This window comes from Pteropus vampyrus, unplaced genomic scaffold, assembly GCF_000151845.1.
Source record: "Pteropus vampyrus isolate Shadow unplaced genomic scaffold, Pvam_2.0 Scaffold357, whole genome shotgun sequence".
NCBI classification, from domain to species: domain Eukaryota; kingdom Metazoa; phylum Chordata; class Mammalia; order Chiroptera; family Pteropodidae; genus Pteropus; species Pteropus vampyrus.
This window is the reverse complement of record NW_011889138.1, coordinates 141,532-158,353: the sequence shown is the minus strand read 5'-3', so window position 1 is coordinate 158,353 and position 16,822 is coordinate 141,532. Positions and strand designations below refer to the sequence as shown.

The following is a 16,822-nucleotide window of genomic DNA, read 5'->3' as shown; positions in this document are numbered from 1 at the left end:
CTCTGAGAGGGGATAGGTGTGCCGCATGTAGTGGAAACTACAATACCCAGAATTCTCTACGGCGCGCGGTGGTTGCGGCGGCGGCGACTGAGCCAATGAGAGCTTGAGAGAGGGGCGCGTACTGTGTGCCCATAAGGAGGCGGGACTTCCGGCGTCCCTTACGGTTGTCATTTTGGTCTCTAGAGCTCACGGGTTCTGCGCTTCAGGAGCACTTGGCGGGCGTCGAGGTTAGGGGGCGGGAAAGCCGGAGGTGAGACGTCGTCTCCGCTGCACCGAGGCGGCTGTGAGGCCCGTCTAAGCTCGTTGGTAACCGCGGCGCCCTGTTCCTGCCCTGTTGCCCAGCTTCGACCCCATTAGTCCCAAAGGTCGGTGGCAGGGGCCGCGCCGATGAGCCCGACTGAGGTGGGTGCTGCGTCCCCCCGGCCTCACCCGGCCCAGCTCTCACAACCGAGCGCGGAGCCCGGATGAGAGGCGCCCGCTAGGTTCCATGCAATCAGGCCCCCGTGTCCAGAGCGGAGGGCGTGTCATGTGGGACCCCAGAGTTCGCACTGTGATGAGGTGAGAGCGTTCCCTCAGGGGCGGCCTGTGCACAGGTTGCAGGTACTGGTGAGTCGACAGTACTGGAAGAATCTGGGGTTTCCGTCTCCAGGCAACGGGTCGAGGAGTGTCGCCTGGAATGAGTAGTTGGCAGCCATGGAAGGTTGTGAAGTGACGGCTGTGGGGAGGGGCATGCCCAGAGCTAGAAGTGTAAAGTCAGTAAAAATAAGATGGGGAATGGAGACCGGTGAGGTCACCAAAGTCTACCCCAGGGGAATGATAGTGGGGGCTGGACCAGGGTGGTGGCGGTTAGAGAGGAAATGTGATGAGATTCTGGAAAAACTGTAGAGCAGGCTGGGTTTCCTGTTGCATAAAATATGCTTGCAGGTAAAAGTAAGGAGTGAACCACCATCCCAAGTATTTTTGCCTGAATTTTTGAAAGTATGGAGATGGCGATGTCAACGCAAGGAGCAGGTTTCAGATCATAAGTTGGATTTTGGACATGTTGATCCTGAGATTATCAAGATAGAGATGTCACGACATGGAGATACCGTATGTATAGGCGAACAGAAAGGTTTGGAAGCTAAGGAAGGGGGCAGGATTGGAGACATCAAAAAAGTGAGTGTGGGCTGAGCCAGGGCACGACCTGGGGATCAGATTGAGGAGGGTGAGTCAAATTGTTATTTCAGATGGGCCCTCTAATGAGGAAGGGGAGGCCATGGGGAGCAGGTGTTGGCATCCCCTCTGCTCCCTCCAGAAAGAGCAGACCTGACATAGGAGGTATACAAGATGCCAGCCTGTAGAAATGGAGTCTGCAGTGTGTGCTTGTGTAGATTCTCCACTTTCAGGTTCCGCCAACTGCTGGGGCCACTCCCTATGGAACAAGGGAAACATCAGCCAGGCTGGTGGAGCCGCCAGGTTCTAGACTAGGGCACTGCTGCCTTTCCTTCACCTGTCAGGGCAAGAGGGGTGATGCACTGCTTCAGTCAAGAGGCCCCAATAAGCTCCCTTTTGAAGATTGTATTGCAGGCAGATTTGGTTGCTGAATGGACTAGTAGCTGACTTGCCTGCTCATTACCTCCCTACAATTCATTAACTTAAGATTGTATGAAAAGTTTATTGATTTAAACACTAACTAACCAATATCTCTCTAAATAGGAGCACAGAGATAGGCTATTAGAAATGAACCTATTCAACTAAGTTCAATTGATGCAAACACTTCATAATTGGTTTGGCATTGATTTACTTCTAAGTATTTGCTTACAATGTAGTTTTAGATATGATATCCTCTGAATCCTTAAAAAGTAGTAAAAATACATACTCAAACTTTCAAAACCCTACCACTTCATTTGTACTGAGAAAACATAGAAACTGTTGATCATGTGGACAATAATAGCTGTTAAATAGTATATATGCCTTACATTTGATACCAGTATGACCCCTATGAAATTAGAAGCATTCTTACTACTTCTCCAGGTCACCCAGCTGGTAAGAAGCAGCTCTGTTTTCTGAGGCACTGAGCTTAGATCTTCAGGCTCAGATCACTTTGCTCCAGCGGTGGTGGTCCAACGCAACCTATACAATCTTTGCATGGTTACCCATTTCCCATACCCTCCTTCTTCCCACAGGGTCCCATGGCAGTGGCAGAAGTGCTTATGGACTCTGTACAGGTGAGTGGAGGGTATGCCACCTTTCATCCATCCCAATTATCACCCTAATGGTTTTGACACCCCCCCCTTTATATATGTACACACACATACATATATATATATACACATATATACACACACACACACGAGCACACACATGCACACACACATATATATAATATATATGTGTGTATATATATAATATATACATATGTATATGTATATACATACGTACCCTTAGGGAATGATAGTGTCCTGAGACTCTTCCCATCCCTCTTACTCTCTTGAGTCTGAAGACCATGTGCTTTCATGAAGCCCAGGATTTGATATCTAGTCCCAGGTTAGATGGAGCTGTTCCCATTTCTGACAGCTGATGGGGTAGATTGTGGCAGGGAGCCCTGGCCACAGGATTTAGAATGTTCAGATGCTTGCAGGTGACTTGCTGGGATGTTCAGAAAACTGCAGGTCTCATATCAGGTGGAAATGGGAAGCCAGGTAGGGAATGGGTAGGTTGCATGTATATCAGGGCTTGAATGGACAGCCTGAGGCCCCGGGCCTCTAATCTGAGGTTGGTGTGGAGGTTTAAAGCAGAAAAGGAAGATACTGTGACCCAGATTTTAATAGGCCTCCTCTGGATGTAAAGTGGAAGACAGACTAGGGGTGTGAGTGAAGGCTGGGAGACCTGGCAGCAATTTCTTGCAACTGTCCAGGTGTGTGTTGGAGGTGGCTACACTAGAGTGGTGGCTGTGGAAGTAGAGGAATGGTATAGGAGGCAGCATCTCTAGGTTATAGAGCACAAGGGATGGGACAGATCTCCTGACTGGGATGCTGGATGGTGTGATGAGCATCACAGACAGAGAGAGACAGAGACAGAGACACTGAGACAGACCTCCAAGGCCAGAGTGTACACGAGATGGATGTTGAGGGGGCAAATGGGATCAGGCAGGAGAGTTACTAGACCAAGGGTGGAATGTGAGTGTGGGTGGGAGGTCAGTGTTATTGAGTTTCAGATAAGGAGAGGGGAAAGTTCTGACTACTTATGGGACAACTAGTGCAATGCAGAGGAGAGAGACGGTTAAGGTACATGGGGTCCTCACCTAGGAAGGGTGGCTGAAGATGAAGTGAGAAACAGCCAGGTGGGGAGACCTTCAAAGCAAGGCTTGGGGCTAGCTCTGGCACTAGGAGATGTTGTCATTCATGGGCAAGAGTGGGGCTGAATTGGATGCTGGATGCATTTGCCATGCACTGCCTGGATTCCATGTGTAAAGTAGCCTGTTTGGAGGTGAAGGAAATGCCTATGTGTGGGCTGGGGGTTTCTTTGGAGTTGTCACTGTGAGGGGTCAGAATCATGAGGGAGGTGCTTTCCAGTGATTGATTGCAGGTGAGAGGAAGAGTCAAGATCTGGGGGACCCCAAGAAGGAATTTGGGCCCACAGCCTAGATGGCACTTTTCTGTCCTGTCCCCCAAATGATTTATGCTGTGTGCTGGACACAGTGTTCAGTGGTACTGCAGAGAGAGCAGGCACTGGGGCCATCAGCATCTGGTAACTTCCAACACTGGAAGGTAGGAGGGGAGGATGAGCAGAGGTGGGGATGCGTGTAGGGAGGACTGAAGATCGTGGAAAGAGAAGTGAATGAGTGATTGTACCCACAGGATTTTAATTTATGGAGGTGAATGAGTGATGACATGGAGAGGCCAATGGCATTGAAAGAAGGTTTTTATTATATTTCCTGAGAGGAGGGGTAGCACCATATAATACAGAGCCACGTGGGAAAGCCTGAATGAGGGGAACCTGAGATCAGAGCCTTTATTGGTCTTTCCGAGGGACGTGCAGGGAACATGAGAGGAAAAGCTTAAGGATGGCTAGTTTGTATAATCCTGGTGTGCCTGGGTGTAGGAGCTGTCTCCAGTTGTCTCATACCTCGCCCTGGGCTGAGTCAGGGTTGGGGAAATATCCATGTGGTGTGTGAGAGTTAGTTAAGGAGATGGGTCAGACAGTGGGCTCTGGATCGCAAGGATGATGTAAACAAATTTGGCCATTAGTTTAGCTGTGCAATTAATGGATGGCAAAGAGACACATACAGAATCCACAAAAACACAGTTAAACCAAGCTGCTCATGAACCAAACTCTTCCAATTTTGGCAGGGCCATGTGGCCTTTGAAGATGTGGCCATCCATTTCTCCCAGGAGGAGTGGGGCCTCCTTGATGAAGCTCAGAGACTCCTGTACCATGATGTGATGATGGAGAACGTTGCACTTCTATCCTCTGTAGGTAAGGCCCTCACACCTACCCCAGGGTCCTGGGCTGGGCACTGTTCTTCCCCTTTTCCCTATGGGCAGTTCTGTCCTCCCCACAGCCAGACTGTGAGCACTACCGCCTCTCATGGCTTCCTGGTGTATGTGTTGTTGGCACCAGGGCTGGCCTGTGTGCCCTGTACTTGCTGTCCCCATGAGGCCCCATCCCTGCTGCTCTGAGTACCCACAGACAGGGCTCAGGAGTCAGAAATCTTGAAGTCTGTCTAGGAGATCCCTCTCACCCAGCTTGTCCCTGGTCAGCTCACTCAGCCTAGATACTGGAACCTCGGGGCCGCAGGCTTTACCCCTTCCTCTTGCTGACATTTCTTGGGATCTTCCTGTGCCGACAGTTTTAGGCACGAATTAGTTACTAATTTGGGGGATCCCTGGATTGTTTCTACTGTCTGTCCTGTGAAGTTCTTTTCATTGTAGAATGAGAGATGGCCAGTGTTGGATCACTCAGCATATGCTGGCCACTTTTTTCCTGTCTTTCACCTAGAATCGGCCTCTTCAGGTGCCACATCAGTGCTCAGAGAGGTCCTGGGTGCCTGATTGAGTGGATATAGTACATCAGTGGCAAGAGACACTCAAAAGAACATGGCCCTGGTGCGAGGGAGCTGGGAAAGGGTGTGATGTCAGAGCTGGGAACCTGTCTTTTTTTCATCATTGTTTGATGCCAGGACCAGTGACCACACCTCATTTCTACTATTTCTTCCCCATTTTCATTTCTACTCTGACTTCTAATCCTCTTTCTGCCATATTCCAACACACCTATGAGGCCTTTACCTCTCACCCATTTTGTTTCATTGCTCCCTTTGCTGCGCTCTCCAACATTTAGCCTACACTTAAGGTGTCATGAGGGCTGCAGGTATCCTTTAATAGTCTTTGAACTGCAGCATCTATGTAGTAGTCAGGTATTTCTAGGTCTGTATAGAACCTTCTACATAGTGCTAACCAGTCACCAGCAGCCATGACCTTGTTGAAAGCCATTTGCAGAGGAGTGAATGAGAGATCCTACCTCTCCTCCCTGCATAGTACCTCCTGTGGTCTGAATGTTTGTGTCCCCCCAAATTCCTATGTTGTATACCTCATGCCCAAGGTGATAATATTAGCAGATGGAGCCTTGGGGAGTGATTACATTAAGAGGACAGAGCCTTGATGAATGAGATTAATGACCTTAGAAAAGAGACCCCACTGAGCTTCCTAGCTCCTTCTGTTATGTGAGGAACCAAAAAGTCTGTGACCCTGAAGAAGGCTCTCACCCAATCATGCTGGCTCCTTAATCTCAGAATTCCAGGCTCTGGAACTGTGAAAGATAAATTTCTGTTGCTTATAAGATTATTTTTGTTGTCAAAATACCACCCAGTCTGTGGTATTTTGTTATAGCAGCCTGAGCGGACTAAGACATAACCCCGTCCTTGGGGCCTTCCTCATCATCAGGGCTCTCCCACCATGAGCTTCCCAGGCCCAACTCTGCACAGCAGGCCTTTCTCTCACTGGCTCTCAGCCCCCTTGCCTCTTAGCAGCCCCGTGGACTCATTCTAACACTCATCTGTGATGGGGCTGCCCCGTCTCACCAAAGTCAAATGCATTCACTGGCATGTCTCTGCTTACAGGTTGTTGGCACAGAGCCCAAGATGAGGAAGTACCTTCTGATCAAGGTGATTCTGTGGAAGAGTCACAGGTCAGGACTCCAAAGCCAGACCCATCCACTCAGAAGGCCGAGCCCCATGAGACATGTGACCCACTCTTGAAAGACATTTTGCACCTGGTCAAGTGTGATGAAATGTACCCTGATCAAAGGCTATACATTTGTGGGAAAAATCTTTACCAGTGCCAAATGGACCAGGTTGGAAACAAACTTTCCAGTAGGGATGAGGGGGGGCCTTTGTTTGTGATGAATGGCAGCATTCACAGGGCAGAGGGGACCTTCACATGCAGCGAGGGTGGGAAGGACTTCTCAGCCAGCACAGGCCTTCGTCAGCACCCAGTCGCTGACAGTAGCTGGAAGCCACATGGCGACTCCAAGTGCAGAGAGGCCTTTGAAACTGTACAAAAAGATTACAAGTGCACTCAGTGTGGGAAAGGCTTCAACCGAAAACAGATACTTGTTCAGCACCAGAAAATCCACAGTGGAATAAGGCCCTATGAGTGCAACAAATGTGGGATGGCCTTCATTAGAAAGTTCCATCTTGTTCAGCACCAGAAAATTCACACCGGAGAAAAGCCTTTTAAGTGCAGTGAATGTGGGAAGGCCTTTAGGTATAAGTCCACATTCATAAGTCACCAGAGAGTTCACACTGGATTAAGCTCTTATGAGTGTAGCAAATGTGGGGAATTCTTTAAGTACAAAGCCAACTTTATGAAACATCAGAGAATTCACAATGGTGAATGGCCTTATGAGTGCAGAGAATGTGGAAAATTCTTTAGGTACAACTACAGACTAGTAAGACATGAGAGAGTTCACACTGGAGAAAGGCCTTATGAGTGCAGCGAGTGTGGGAAATTTTTTAGGTATAGTTCCACATTCATGCGACACCAGAGAGTTCACACTGCAGAGAGGCCTTATGGTTGCAGTGAATGTGGCAAGTTCTTCAGGTACAACTCTACACTCATTAAACATCGGAGAGTCCACACTGGAGAAAGGCCTTACGAGTGTAGTGACTGTGGGAAGTTCTTTAGGTACACCTCTACACTCTTGAGACATCAGAGAGTTCACACTTTAGAAGGGCCCTATGAGTGCAGCTTATGTGGGGAATTCTTTAGGTACAAGTCCAAGCTCATTAAACATTGGCAGAATCACACTGGAGAAAGGCCATATGAGTGCAGTGAATGTGGGAAAGGCTTTCGGTACCACTGCAGACTCATTAGACATAAGAGAGTTCACACTGGAGAAAGGCCTTATGAGTGCAGTGAATGTGGGAAATTCTTCCGGTATAACTCCAATCTCATTAAACATTGGAGAAATCACACTGGAGAGAGGCCTTACGAGTGCCATGAATGTGGGAAAGCCTTTAGCCACAAACATATACTTGTTGAGCATCAGAAAATCCACACTGGAGAAAGGCCTTACGAGTGCAGCAAATGTCAGAAGGCCTTCATTAGAAAGTCTCACCTCGCTCATCACCAGAAAATCCACAATCAGGACAGGTCCATGAATACCACGAATGAGGGAAGTTCTTTAGATACAACTCCAACTTCTTTAAACAGAATTCACACTGGCAAAGACCTTATGAGTACAGAGAATATGGTAAATCCTTTAGGTAACACTCTAAACTCATTACACTGGAGAATTGCCTTCTGACTTCACATTGGAGTAGGGCCTTCTGAGTACAGTGAATGTGGGAAAACCTTTAGGTGCAACTCTATCCCCATCACGCATCAGGGATTTCACAATGGAGAAAGACCTGATGATTGCAATGAATATGGGCATGTGTTCGGCCAAAACTCCCACCACATTCTGGCACCAGAAAGTTCACACCAGAGAGAGTACTGCAAATGAGGAAATAATTCAGCCAAATTCTGCTCTAATTTACCCCTGGGAGCTACTGTAATGTAGTTTTTTTATTTTACATTTTTAATTGTGAGAAAAATACATCTAACAAAGTCTACCCTCTACCATTTTAATTGTACAGTTTAGTAATGTTAAAAATTCACATATTTGTGCAACTGATCTCTAGTATTTTTTTAATCTTGCAAAATACACTCTATACTCATTAAACAAATCCTCCTACCTCCTCCACCCTACTTCACCTGGCGACCACATTTTACTTTGTGTCTCTTCAAGTTTGACAACTCTGGATACTTGATATGAATGGAATCATACAGTATTTCTCTTTTTAATGACTGGCTTGTTTTGCTTTGTATAGTTTCCTCATGTTGAAGCATTTGTCAGCATTTCCTTCTGTTTTGAGAAGGAATCAGAGTTGAGCCACCTAAAGACATGGGAAATGGTGCTGATAGAGTCAGTACAGCTTTGCCAGATGTTATATTTTTAGGAGAAGAGGAAATCTAGATTTTATATGAAATCTTTATTTAACAGCCTTATTGAGGTATTGACATACATTAAGAGTCCCATGCCCTACCAACTGGGCTAGCTAGGTGCTTGGTATTGACATACATTAAGCTGCATTTATTAAAAGTGTAAAGTATATTTTCGTATGTGTGTACAATGGGACCATCACCAAAGTCATAAGATTGAACATACCCATTACTCTATAGTTTTCATTGGCCCCTTTGTATCCTCTCTCTCACAGCACTAAATGAATTGCCATCCTCAGGTAGACACTATAGTTTGCATTTCCAGAATTTTATATAAAAGAGGTCCTACAGTTACTCTTGTATGGCTGTTTTCACTAAACATATGTATATGATCCATGTTGTGTGTGCATAGCATGACATCGAATGAGAATAAGCAAAGTTCTGTTCTATGTATTAGAGTGGCATTATGTATAATTAAGAAAAGTGCTTTTTACTTTCTGACAATCACTCTGAGAAAAAGAGTTGTTTCTAGTGGTAAAGTGAAATTTAAACTAAGTAACAAATTTAAGTTCATTTTCATAGGAAATTTTTATCAATAAAAAGTTTTGAGTCATCTGCCTAGTACACAAGCTATCCCAGAAGCATGTTTATGCTTGACTTCTTTTTTCTAGTAGTGTCTAAGCTGTTAAATTCTTTAGAGTGAAGGAAATTATATGGGTTAGGTACTTAGATCTACAAAGGAAGAGCATTGGAGAGGAATAAATAAAGGTAAAATAAAAACTTACTTTTTCTATCCTTAATTAATCTAACAGATGGCAGTTTGTCCAAAAAATAGTAGCAACAATGTATTCAAGTATGTGTGTGAATATATATAAGTGAAATGAATAACAACAATGATACAAGGGATGAGACAGAGAAATTAGGAAGATTATCTTGTTATATTAAGGTGTATTTGAAAGTGGATTTGGATTAGCTGTAAATGTATACTGTAAACTCTAAGGCAACCACTAAAAGTAAAAGAAAAATAAAGAAGTGTAACATAAGAAAGGAGAGAAAACAATTATAAAATGCTTCATTAAAATTACAAAAGGCAGCAAAAAGATGGAAGACAAAAATAGGAACAAGCTACAAGGGCAACAAGTAGAAAACAGTAACTAATATGGTAATATTAATCCAACTATATCAATTATCACTTCGAATGTCTAAATGCATCAATCAAAACACAAGAACAAACTATATGTTTTTTATATGTATATAAAAAAACCCCAAGGAAGTGGTTTAAATACAATGGATGGAGAAAAATATACCATGATAATACTAATCCAAAGAAGCAGGAGTGGCTATATTAAGTTTAAGGAGGGCAGATTTCAGACTGAGGAAAGTTGTCAGGGATCTAGGGGTGCGTTTCATAATGATAAAAGGGTAAATTCTCTACAATTTCTTTCAGAAGATATAATCAGAGGGAATCCTTCCCAACTTATTCTATGAGGCCAGCATTATATTTATACAAAACACCAGATAGACATTATAAGAAAACCACAGACCAATATTTCTCCTGATCATAGATATAAAAACAAAATATTAGCTTATTTAGTGCAACAATGTATAAAAATAATTATACAGCATGACCAAGTGGGATTTATGCCAGGTATGCATGCCTCATTCAATATTGGAAAATCAGTTAATGTAATATATCATAATGTAATCCAACAGACTAAGGAAGAAATATCACATGGTCATATCAATAGATGCAGGAAAAGCATCTAACAAAACCTAACACCCATTCATTATAAAAGGTTTGCGTTAACTTGGGATTGAGGGGACTTTCCTCAACTTGATAATATCTCCAAAAATCCTACAGCTAACCTACTTAATTCTGAGAAACTTGAAACTTTTCCACTAAGATAAAGAACGAGGTTCTGTTCCAACTTTTTGCACCTATTGAAATGATCTTGTGGTGGTCTTTTTTGTTTGTTTCTTCTTTTACTCCATTCATTGACTTTCACATGTTAAACCAACCTTACATTCTTGGGACAAATCCCACTGGTCACGAAGCATAATCCTTTACATATGTTGCTCCATCCAATTCTCTTATTTTTAAAATGTATTTTATATCTATATTCATGAGGGATAATGGGAGGCCGAAACAAACAAGCAAACAAATAATTGAGACCAAACTGAGACTAAATAGTCAAGGAACTTTGCATTGGTAAGTAGAGCAGCATTCAGACCTGGAGATGACTTACCATGTCTTGACAGACCGTGAGCAGAAAGGTACAAGGGACCACTGAGGGTAACACACCTGGACGAAATCTGGAGTCCACAAATGAGGAACATTGGAGAACTTATCTCAGTGAGACCTCTAATAAGTATGATACATTGTATCATAGCTTCCATTGTGGTCACATTTGACATATTGTTCTTTTCTCCACTGAACATTTATAATGAGAAACAGGATCAATAGTAGCATAATTGGATTTCAAATATAGATAACTGTGGAAATAAGTGAATACTCAAATGAGAATGAGCAAAGCCTATTTCTTCAGAGCTTACTATAGCAAGAGAATCAGGCACCATTACCTGTACTGGGAGAAACTCCAGCATGAGAAGGGAAGTGGAAAAGTTTTATGGTGGATAAAAGACAAGTTATCCAGTGCGCCTTGACTGGAGGCTGTTCCCATGGGGAAGCTTTAGTGGGGCTAGGTGGAAGCGTGAATCCTATGTGATTGGTCTTAAATTGGAAGTGTGGGCAAAATTTGGGAAGCTGTGGATTATTAATCAAGTCCTGGACGTTTTGTGTCAATTATTACATATGTTATTGTTTGACTTCCTGGTCTGGTTACCAGAGATAGTAATCCGGCTTCCTGGACTAGTTACTGTGGATACCTGGTTGGCCATTTGGATGGGTTGACCTGGATTATGGGTTAGAGTTCTAGTTAATACTTGGTGTGGCCATTGTCTATGTGTGTAGCCAACTCTCACACCTAAACAAGAAGGAAAATATCCTTAAAGATTTCTTGTTTTCTTAACAGTCACATATTGAACATTAATTAACTTCCACTAATTTTTCATTACCCATTCTACTCCTTTGCCTCTGGCAGACCTTCAGATTGACAGAGGTTTTTTGTTTTGGTTTGGCTTGTTTAGTCTGGCAGGCAAACCAAAAATTCAAAACCAGAACAGTCTGACTCTCCAAGGAGTCCTGCCTTCATTGTGTTGCTACAGGTTTATTTTTGGACATGGACTTACTAACATTTCTCACAATTCCCCAGGTTCCAGAAACAGTGCTCCAGGTTTCCCATTGAGAGCAGCAACTCAACTTCCTCTTTGTAATAAAGAGTAATCATAACTACCCAAGGCAGTAGAATATTTCCCTTTTGCCGAAGTGGCAAGAGGGGCCCAAGAGGTCCAAGTAGCTACCTTATGTCCCAAATAAGGTTTAATAATATTCTTCTTCTGATGGGGGCTTTCTTCCTTAAGAACAAAGGCCTCCCAGCCAGCAAAACTTACCATTGAGGGGATGAGTAGCAGAAATTATCTGAGCGGGTGATAAGGTATAATAATGTGGAAAAGTAGACTTGCCAGATTTAGTAAATAATGTCTAACCCAGTAAAATTTGAATTATTTCTAATTCCCTATGCACATGCAAGCTGAGAAAAGAGAAAAATATTGCATGGGACACACAAAAATTATTCGTTGTGCATCTGAAAGAAATTATAACTAAGTTTCGTATCTTTTTAAAATTACACTTCTCTGGCAGTTCGCCTCTCCTTAATAGTTCCTTGTTTTGCAGTAATTTTTTTTTTAAATAAAATTCATTGTAGTCAGTGCCTATATTCCATTTACTTTATTTCATAGCTTCTAGGGTAGTCCCATCAAACTTATTTCATTCCTTTGTCCATCGAACATTCCTTATTGAGACATAGGCTCCAGAGTAGTGTTGCAAGTGGCAATCTAATGATGATACACAGTGTAGTAGAAGGCCATTACAACTTCTCCTTTGATTTTTAAAAAATTTTCATCTGAATTCCTCTGAGTAAAAAATCTTTTATCATTTTGTTTGCTGCTAGGTGAAATCTTACACTTTACATACTTAACTGCTGATTTATTTTTGACTGCCCATGATTTCCAATATTGAATGAACAAATGCATCCCATACAAAGATGTTTAAAAGAATTTTTTCTCATTTAATAAATGCCCATTCTTCAGAAAATTTATCACAAAATATACTCCTGTATTTTGGCATTTTCTATTCAATATACAGAAATAATAGGTAATATAAAATTTCACAAGAATTGAAAATATTTTATTTTAGTCTTATGTCTGCGTTGTTTCCTTGTCATTCACATGTTTGAACTCATAACTAACTGTACCCAGAGGCTGAACCGTTGAAAGGGTTGCAAAGTTAGTAAATTACAGTAATTTGAACTTGGTATCTAAGGCAAAATAAAGTGAAATTCTTATTGTCCTGCACAGGAGGGCTCTAGTTGTAAGTCTGTTTCTTCAAACCAAGCTCAGGCTGCTGTAACAAGTGTTTGGGCAGTCGGGCGCTCAGACTCAGTGACCTTTCAGGAGCAGTAAGTGTTTAAGGTTTGATAAACTTATAGGTGCATTAGTGTGGTCACTACTGTCAGTGTGGTCACACCTCATGGGCCTAATCACTGATTGGCTGAATCTTAGAAGCTTGATACTAGCCATGATTCCCTACCTTTCGGAAGGTTAATTACTGAGGTAACGCTATTGTTGATGGGCTGACTCTCAGAGTGTATATAGTCATTCATCCAAAGTTATCTCTAATAAATAGTAGTTTCTTGTTCATGACTTTAGATGTTGATAAAAGACATTTTTTTCCTTTCCCGAAAATGAAAAAGAAGTGCTTTAATTCTTAATCCTCTCTTTTGGTCTTCCTTCAGGCAAACCTGCAGGCGAGACCATAAGGCATTACCCAGATTTTTATTTGCGGGTGTATGGTTTTTAGCTAGTATAACCATTAAGTGGTTTAATCACCAGTTACAGTGGGAGAAAAATAGTTCTGTCGACTTTTTGTAAAGCATTGAGGAAGCTGGTTACAAGATATATAAGGCTTCCTGACAAAGTCAATACAGGACCCAGTACAAAATTATTAGATTCAGGGCATATCCTGTATACACAGAACAGTGGGCCACCCAACTCAGATGTGTCTCATGAACCCACCATTGTGCCTGAAACCCAGTAGGTGCTTATTGGACATTTGTGAAAGCGGTAAAAAGACGACAGCACAGCTTCCCTATTCATTTTTACATTTCCAGCAAACTTTTCAAAATGTCTCTACCTATCCCTCCAAGTTGTTAGGCATAATGTTCTCAAGTATGAAAAAGGATCACATTTTGGAAGTACACTCTGAATGTGGCCAAGGTTCTAGGACAGCCACAGATCAGGTTCACTCTCTGACTTTGCAGACTTCACTACTCCCACTCAAACTTCACTGAGATCAATTTCGTTGAATAACTAATGATCATTAATAGCTTTCTATGACCTCCATTTCACAAGTATTTTTCAGAGGTCATTTTAACTCCCTGTGTATTCACTGTTGCTGCCATTTCAGCTGAAATGCTAAATCAGTTCCCATCAAGGAGATACGATCCTGGAATCCCAAACCTTTATCTCAGGTTAAAGACGCCCCCTTTGCACACCGGCTTCGATAATTAGGAGGGCACGCACTATTTTGGCAGGAGAGGGCATGTGATGTCTTTGCTCTTCCAATTGTTCAAAGGAAATGGAAAATATCTCGGATATGGAGTAATAACCTCTCAATGAAGAAAAAGGGAAAAAATGATCTCAATAAATATGTTTTCTTGGTTGGAACACAATCACTGATTACGCAGGCAGGAAAGACCTCCCTCTTCCAACTCCCCATCTTGTCTGCGGTCTTTTCTTTCTTGTCTCGGACGGAGCTTATTGGAGGTCATAAAATAGCCTTCAAAACTTAAGTCTTCTGTATATGTGACAAGCAGCAAGACAGCTGACAGCTATGAGTGGACGCCGAGTGACATTATAGTATAGCGTGTCCCTTCGGTAGTGCAGCCTTTGGGAATTTCCCGTATCACAGCGTCTGTAATAACAGATCTCTACTTCTGACACTTGTCTCTTTTAAGATCCACGAAGCCGCGCTGCGTCCTTGGAGCCCGGGAACTCCATTTCCCAGCGCCCCTCAAATCACCCCTTGGCCTTTATCCCGAAACTTTGACAGAACCGTTGCAGCCAGAGTATTAGCGGAGAAATTACATTTCCCAGAAGCTTCTGCGGCAAGTGATGACGGCGAGCTAAGCCAATGAGGACTTAGCATAGGGACGTTTACGTGCCTTTACGCACGTGGGGGCAGTACTTCCGGCGGCGACCCTTTGGTTGTGGCTTTTCGGCTTTTCTTGGGGTTCTTCTCTGTTTCTTAGGGCAGCGAAGCTCTGGAGTGGGACCAAGGAAACAAAGCAGGAGGAGAGGCGTCATTCCCGCCTCTCTGGAGGCGGCTCTCTGGCCCGACCGAGCCTGTTAGTGACAGCGGTGCCCTGTTGCCTCCCCGTCGCCCGTCTTCGACCCCATTAGTCCCACAGGTCGTTCGTTGGTGGCGGCCGCGCGGCTGAGCCCGACTGAGGTGGGTGCGGCGCCCACCTCTACCCCCCTGTCTCACCCGGCCCGGCTACCACCTCCGAGCGCGGAGCCCGGATAAGGGGCGCCCCCTCGGTTCCCTGCAGTCAGGCCCCGGTGTCCAGACCGGAGGGCGTGTCATGTGGGTCCCCGGTGTCCGCGGTGTGATGAGGTGGGAAAGTTCCCTCGGACGACCTGTGCATAGGCTGCAGGTACTACTGAGTCGGCAGTACTGGGGGAACCTGGGGTCTGTGTCTCCAGCGAAGAGGGGTGGGGGGCGAGGAGTGTCTCCTGGAATGACAGTCTGAGCAGTTGGTAGCCATGGAAGGTTGTGAAGGAAGAGAGTGGCTGTGATGTTGTGATTTATAGTAAGTATATATTTAGTTATTTGGATGAAAAAATGTATTTCTCATATGTATATTTGGTTTTCCTCACAGTTCCTGGCTTACAGCTCTCAAACTCTTGGGATTTCCCAAATGTTGAGAGTAATAAAGTGTCTTTTGTTTTGTGAATGAGGTGACTTTATATAAGCACCTAAGGATGGAAGTTAGTTGTCAGGAGACCGGACATTGTGAATTGAAGGTTGGAACTTCAATCCCACTCCCTGAACCTCCCTAGAGGGGAGTGCAGCTGAAGGTTAGTTAAATGATTTAATTGATCATGCCAATGTAGTGTATCCTCCATAAAAACCCAAAAGGATGGGGTTCAGAGAGCTTCCAGGTTGGTGAACACATGGAGATTTGGAGAGAGTGGTGAATGGAGAGAGGGCATGGAAGCTAGAAGCCCTTTCCCACATATCTTGTCCTATGCATCTCTTCCATCCTAGGTTATATACTTTTATAATAAACTGGTAATTTAGTAAGTGACGTGTTTCTCTGAGTCCTGTGAGTATTTCTGGCAAATTAACTGAACCTGAGGAGGTGGTCTTGGGAACCTCTGCTTTACAGCCAGTGGGTCAGAAATACTGTAACAACCAGGATTTGGGACTGGCATCTGAAGAGTTGGGGGCAGACTTGTAGACTGAACCTTAACCTGTGGTATCTGATGCTATATTTGGGTACATACCGTCAGAACTGAGTTGAATTCTTTTGACACCTTGCTGGCAATCCAAGAATTGGTTGGTGTTTGGCAATCCACTCCCTACCCCTTGCCGCCCCCCGCCCCCACACGTTGGAACTAGGTCTTGGAACCTAATACAGGGGCATATCCAGAGTTGAAGTTTAAAGTTGTTAAAACAGGGATTGGGAAATGAAGGCAGGGAGACTGTAGGACACGACAGTGGACTCCAGGAGAATTATGGGAGGGGCGGAACCAGAGTGGCAATAGAGGAGAGATGTGACAAGAGTTTGTATAGATCATAAAGATAGAGTCAGCAAGATTTCTTGCCGCATCATGTGCTTGTGAGCAAAAGTAGGGAGTGAACGACCATCCCAAGTTTTTTACCTAAATATTTAAGAAATGGAGATGAGGAAGTTAGTGCAGTGAACAGGGTTCAGGGAGATCATGCATTGTATTTGGACATGATGATTCTGAGATGTTTCAAGATGGAGATATCAGGAGATGGAGATATCACATAGGTAGCTGGACATAAAGGTCTGGAGGCCTGGGAAGGTAGCTGGTTTGGAGCTTTCAAAAGGATAGAGGGTGTTGGGCTGGACCAGGCCATAGCCTGGGTGTCAGATTGAAGGAGAGTCTTAAGTTTATTATTTTAGATGGTCTCTGTGGTGAAGTAGGGAATG

General features: G+C 43.9%; 2 protein-coding genes across 9 annotated transcripts in view; both read left to right on the top strand.

Moving 5' to 3' along the window:
- LOC105304864 (zinc finger protein 548-like) overlaps window positions 1–9,103 on the top strand; it is a 10,231-nt gene extending 1,128 nt beyond the window's left edge. Inside the window, exons 1-5 of one of the 5 annotated variants that reach the window (XM_011379169.2) lie at window positions 152–402; window positions 925–1,089; window positions 2,166–2,207; window positions 4,332–4,458; window positions 6,098–9,103. In XM_011379169.2, coding sequence (XP_011377471.1) covers window positions 388–402; window positions 925–1,089; window positions 2,166–2,207; window positions 4,332–4,458; window positions 6,098–7,785 — 2,037 coding nt within the window. In that variant the 5' untranslated portion in view covers window positions 152–387 and the 3' untranslated portion in view covers window positions 7,786–9,103. Of the gene's footprint in view, window positions 1–151; window positions 403–924; window positions 1,090–2,165; window positions 2,208–4,331; window positions 4,459–6,097 lie in introns of those variants that run through there. The other 4 variants (XM_023522752.1, XM_011379174.2, XM_011379176.2 and 1 more) reach the window with 4 other exon arrangements.
- Window positions 9,104–14,836: 5,733 nt separating this feature from the next.
- Window positions 14,837–16,822, top strand: part of LOC105304862 (zinc finger protein 501-like) — a 42,924-nt gene continuing 40,938 nt past the window's right edge. Inside the window, exons 1-2 of one of the 4 annotated variants that reach the window (XM_023522758.1) lie at window positions 14,837–15,090; window positions 15,521–15,719. The gene's annotated coding sequence lies outside the window, so the exon portion shown is untranslated. The other 3 variants (XM_023522756.1, XM_023522760.1, XM_023522757.1) reach the window with 3 other exon arrangements.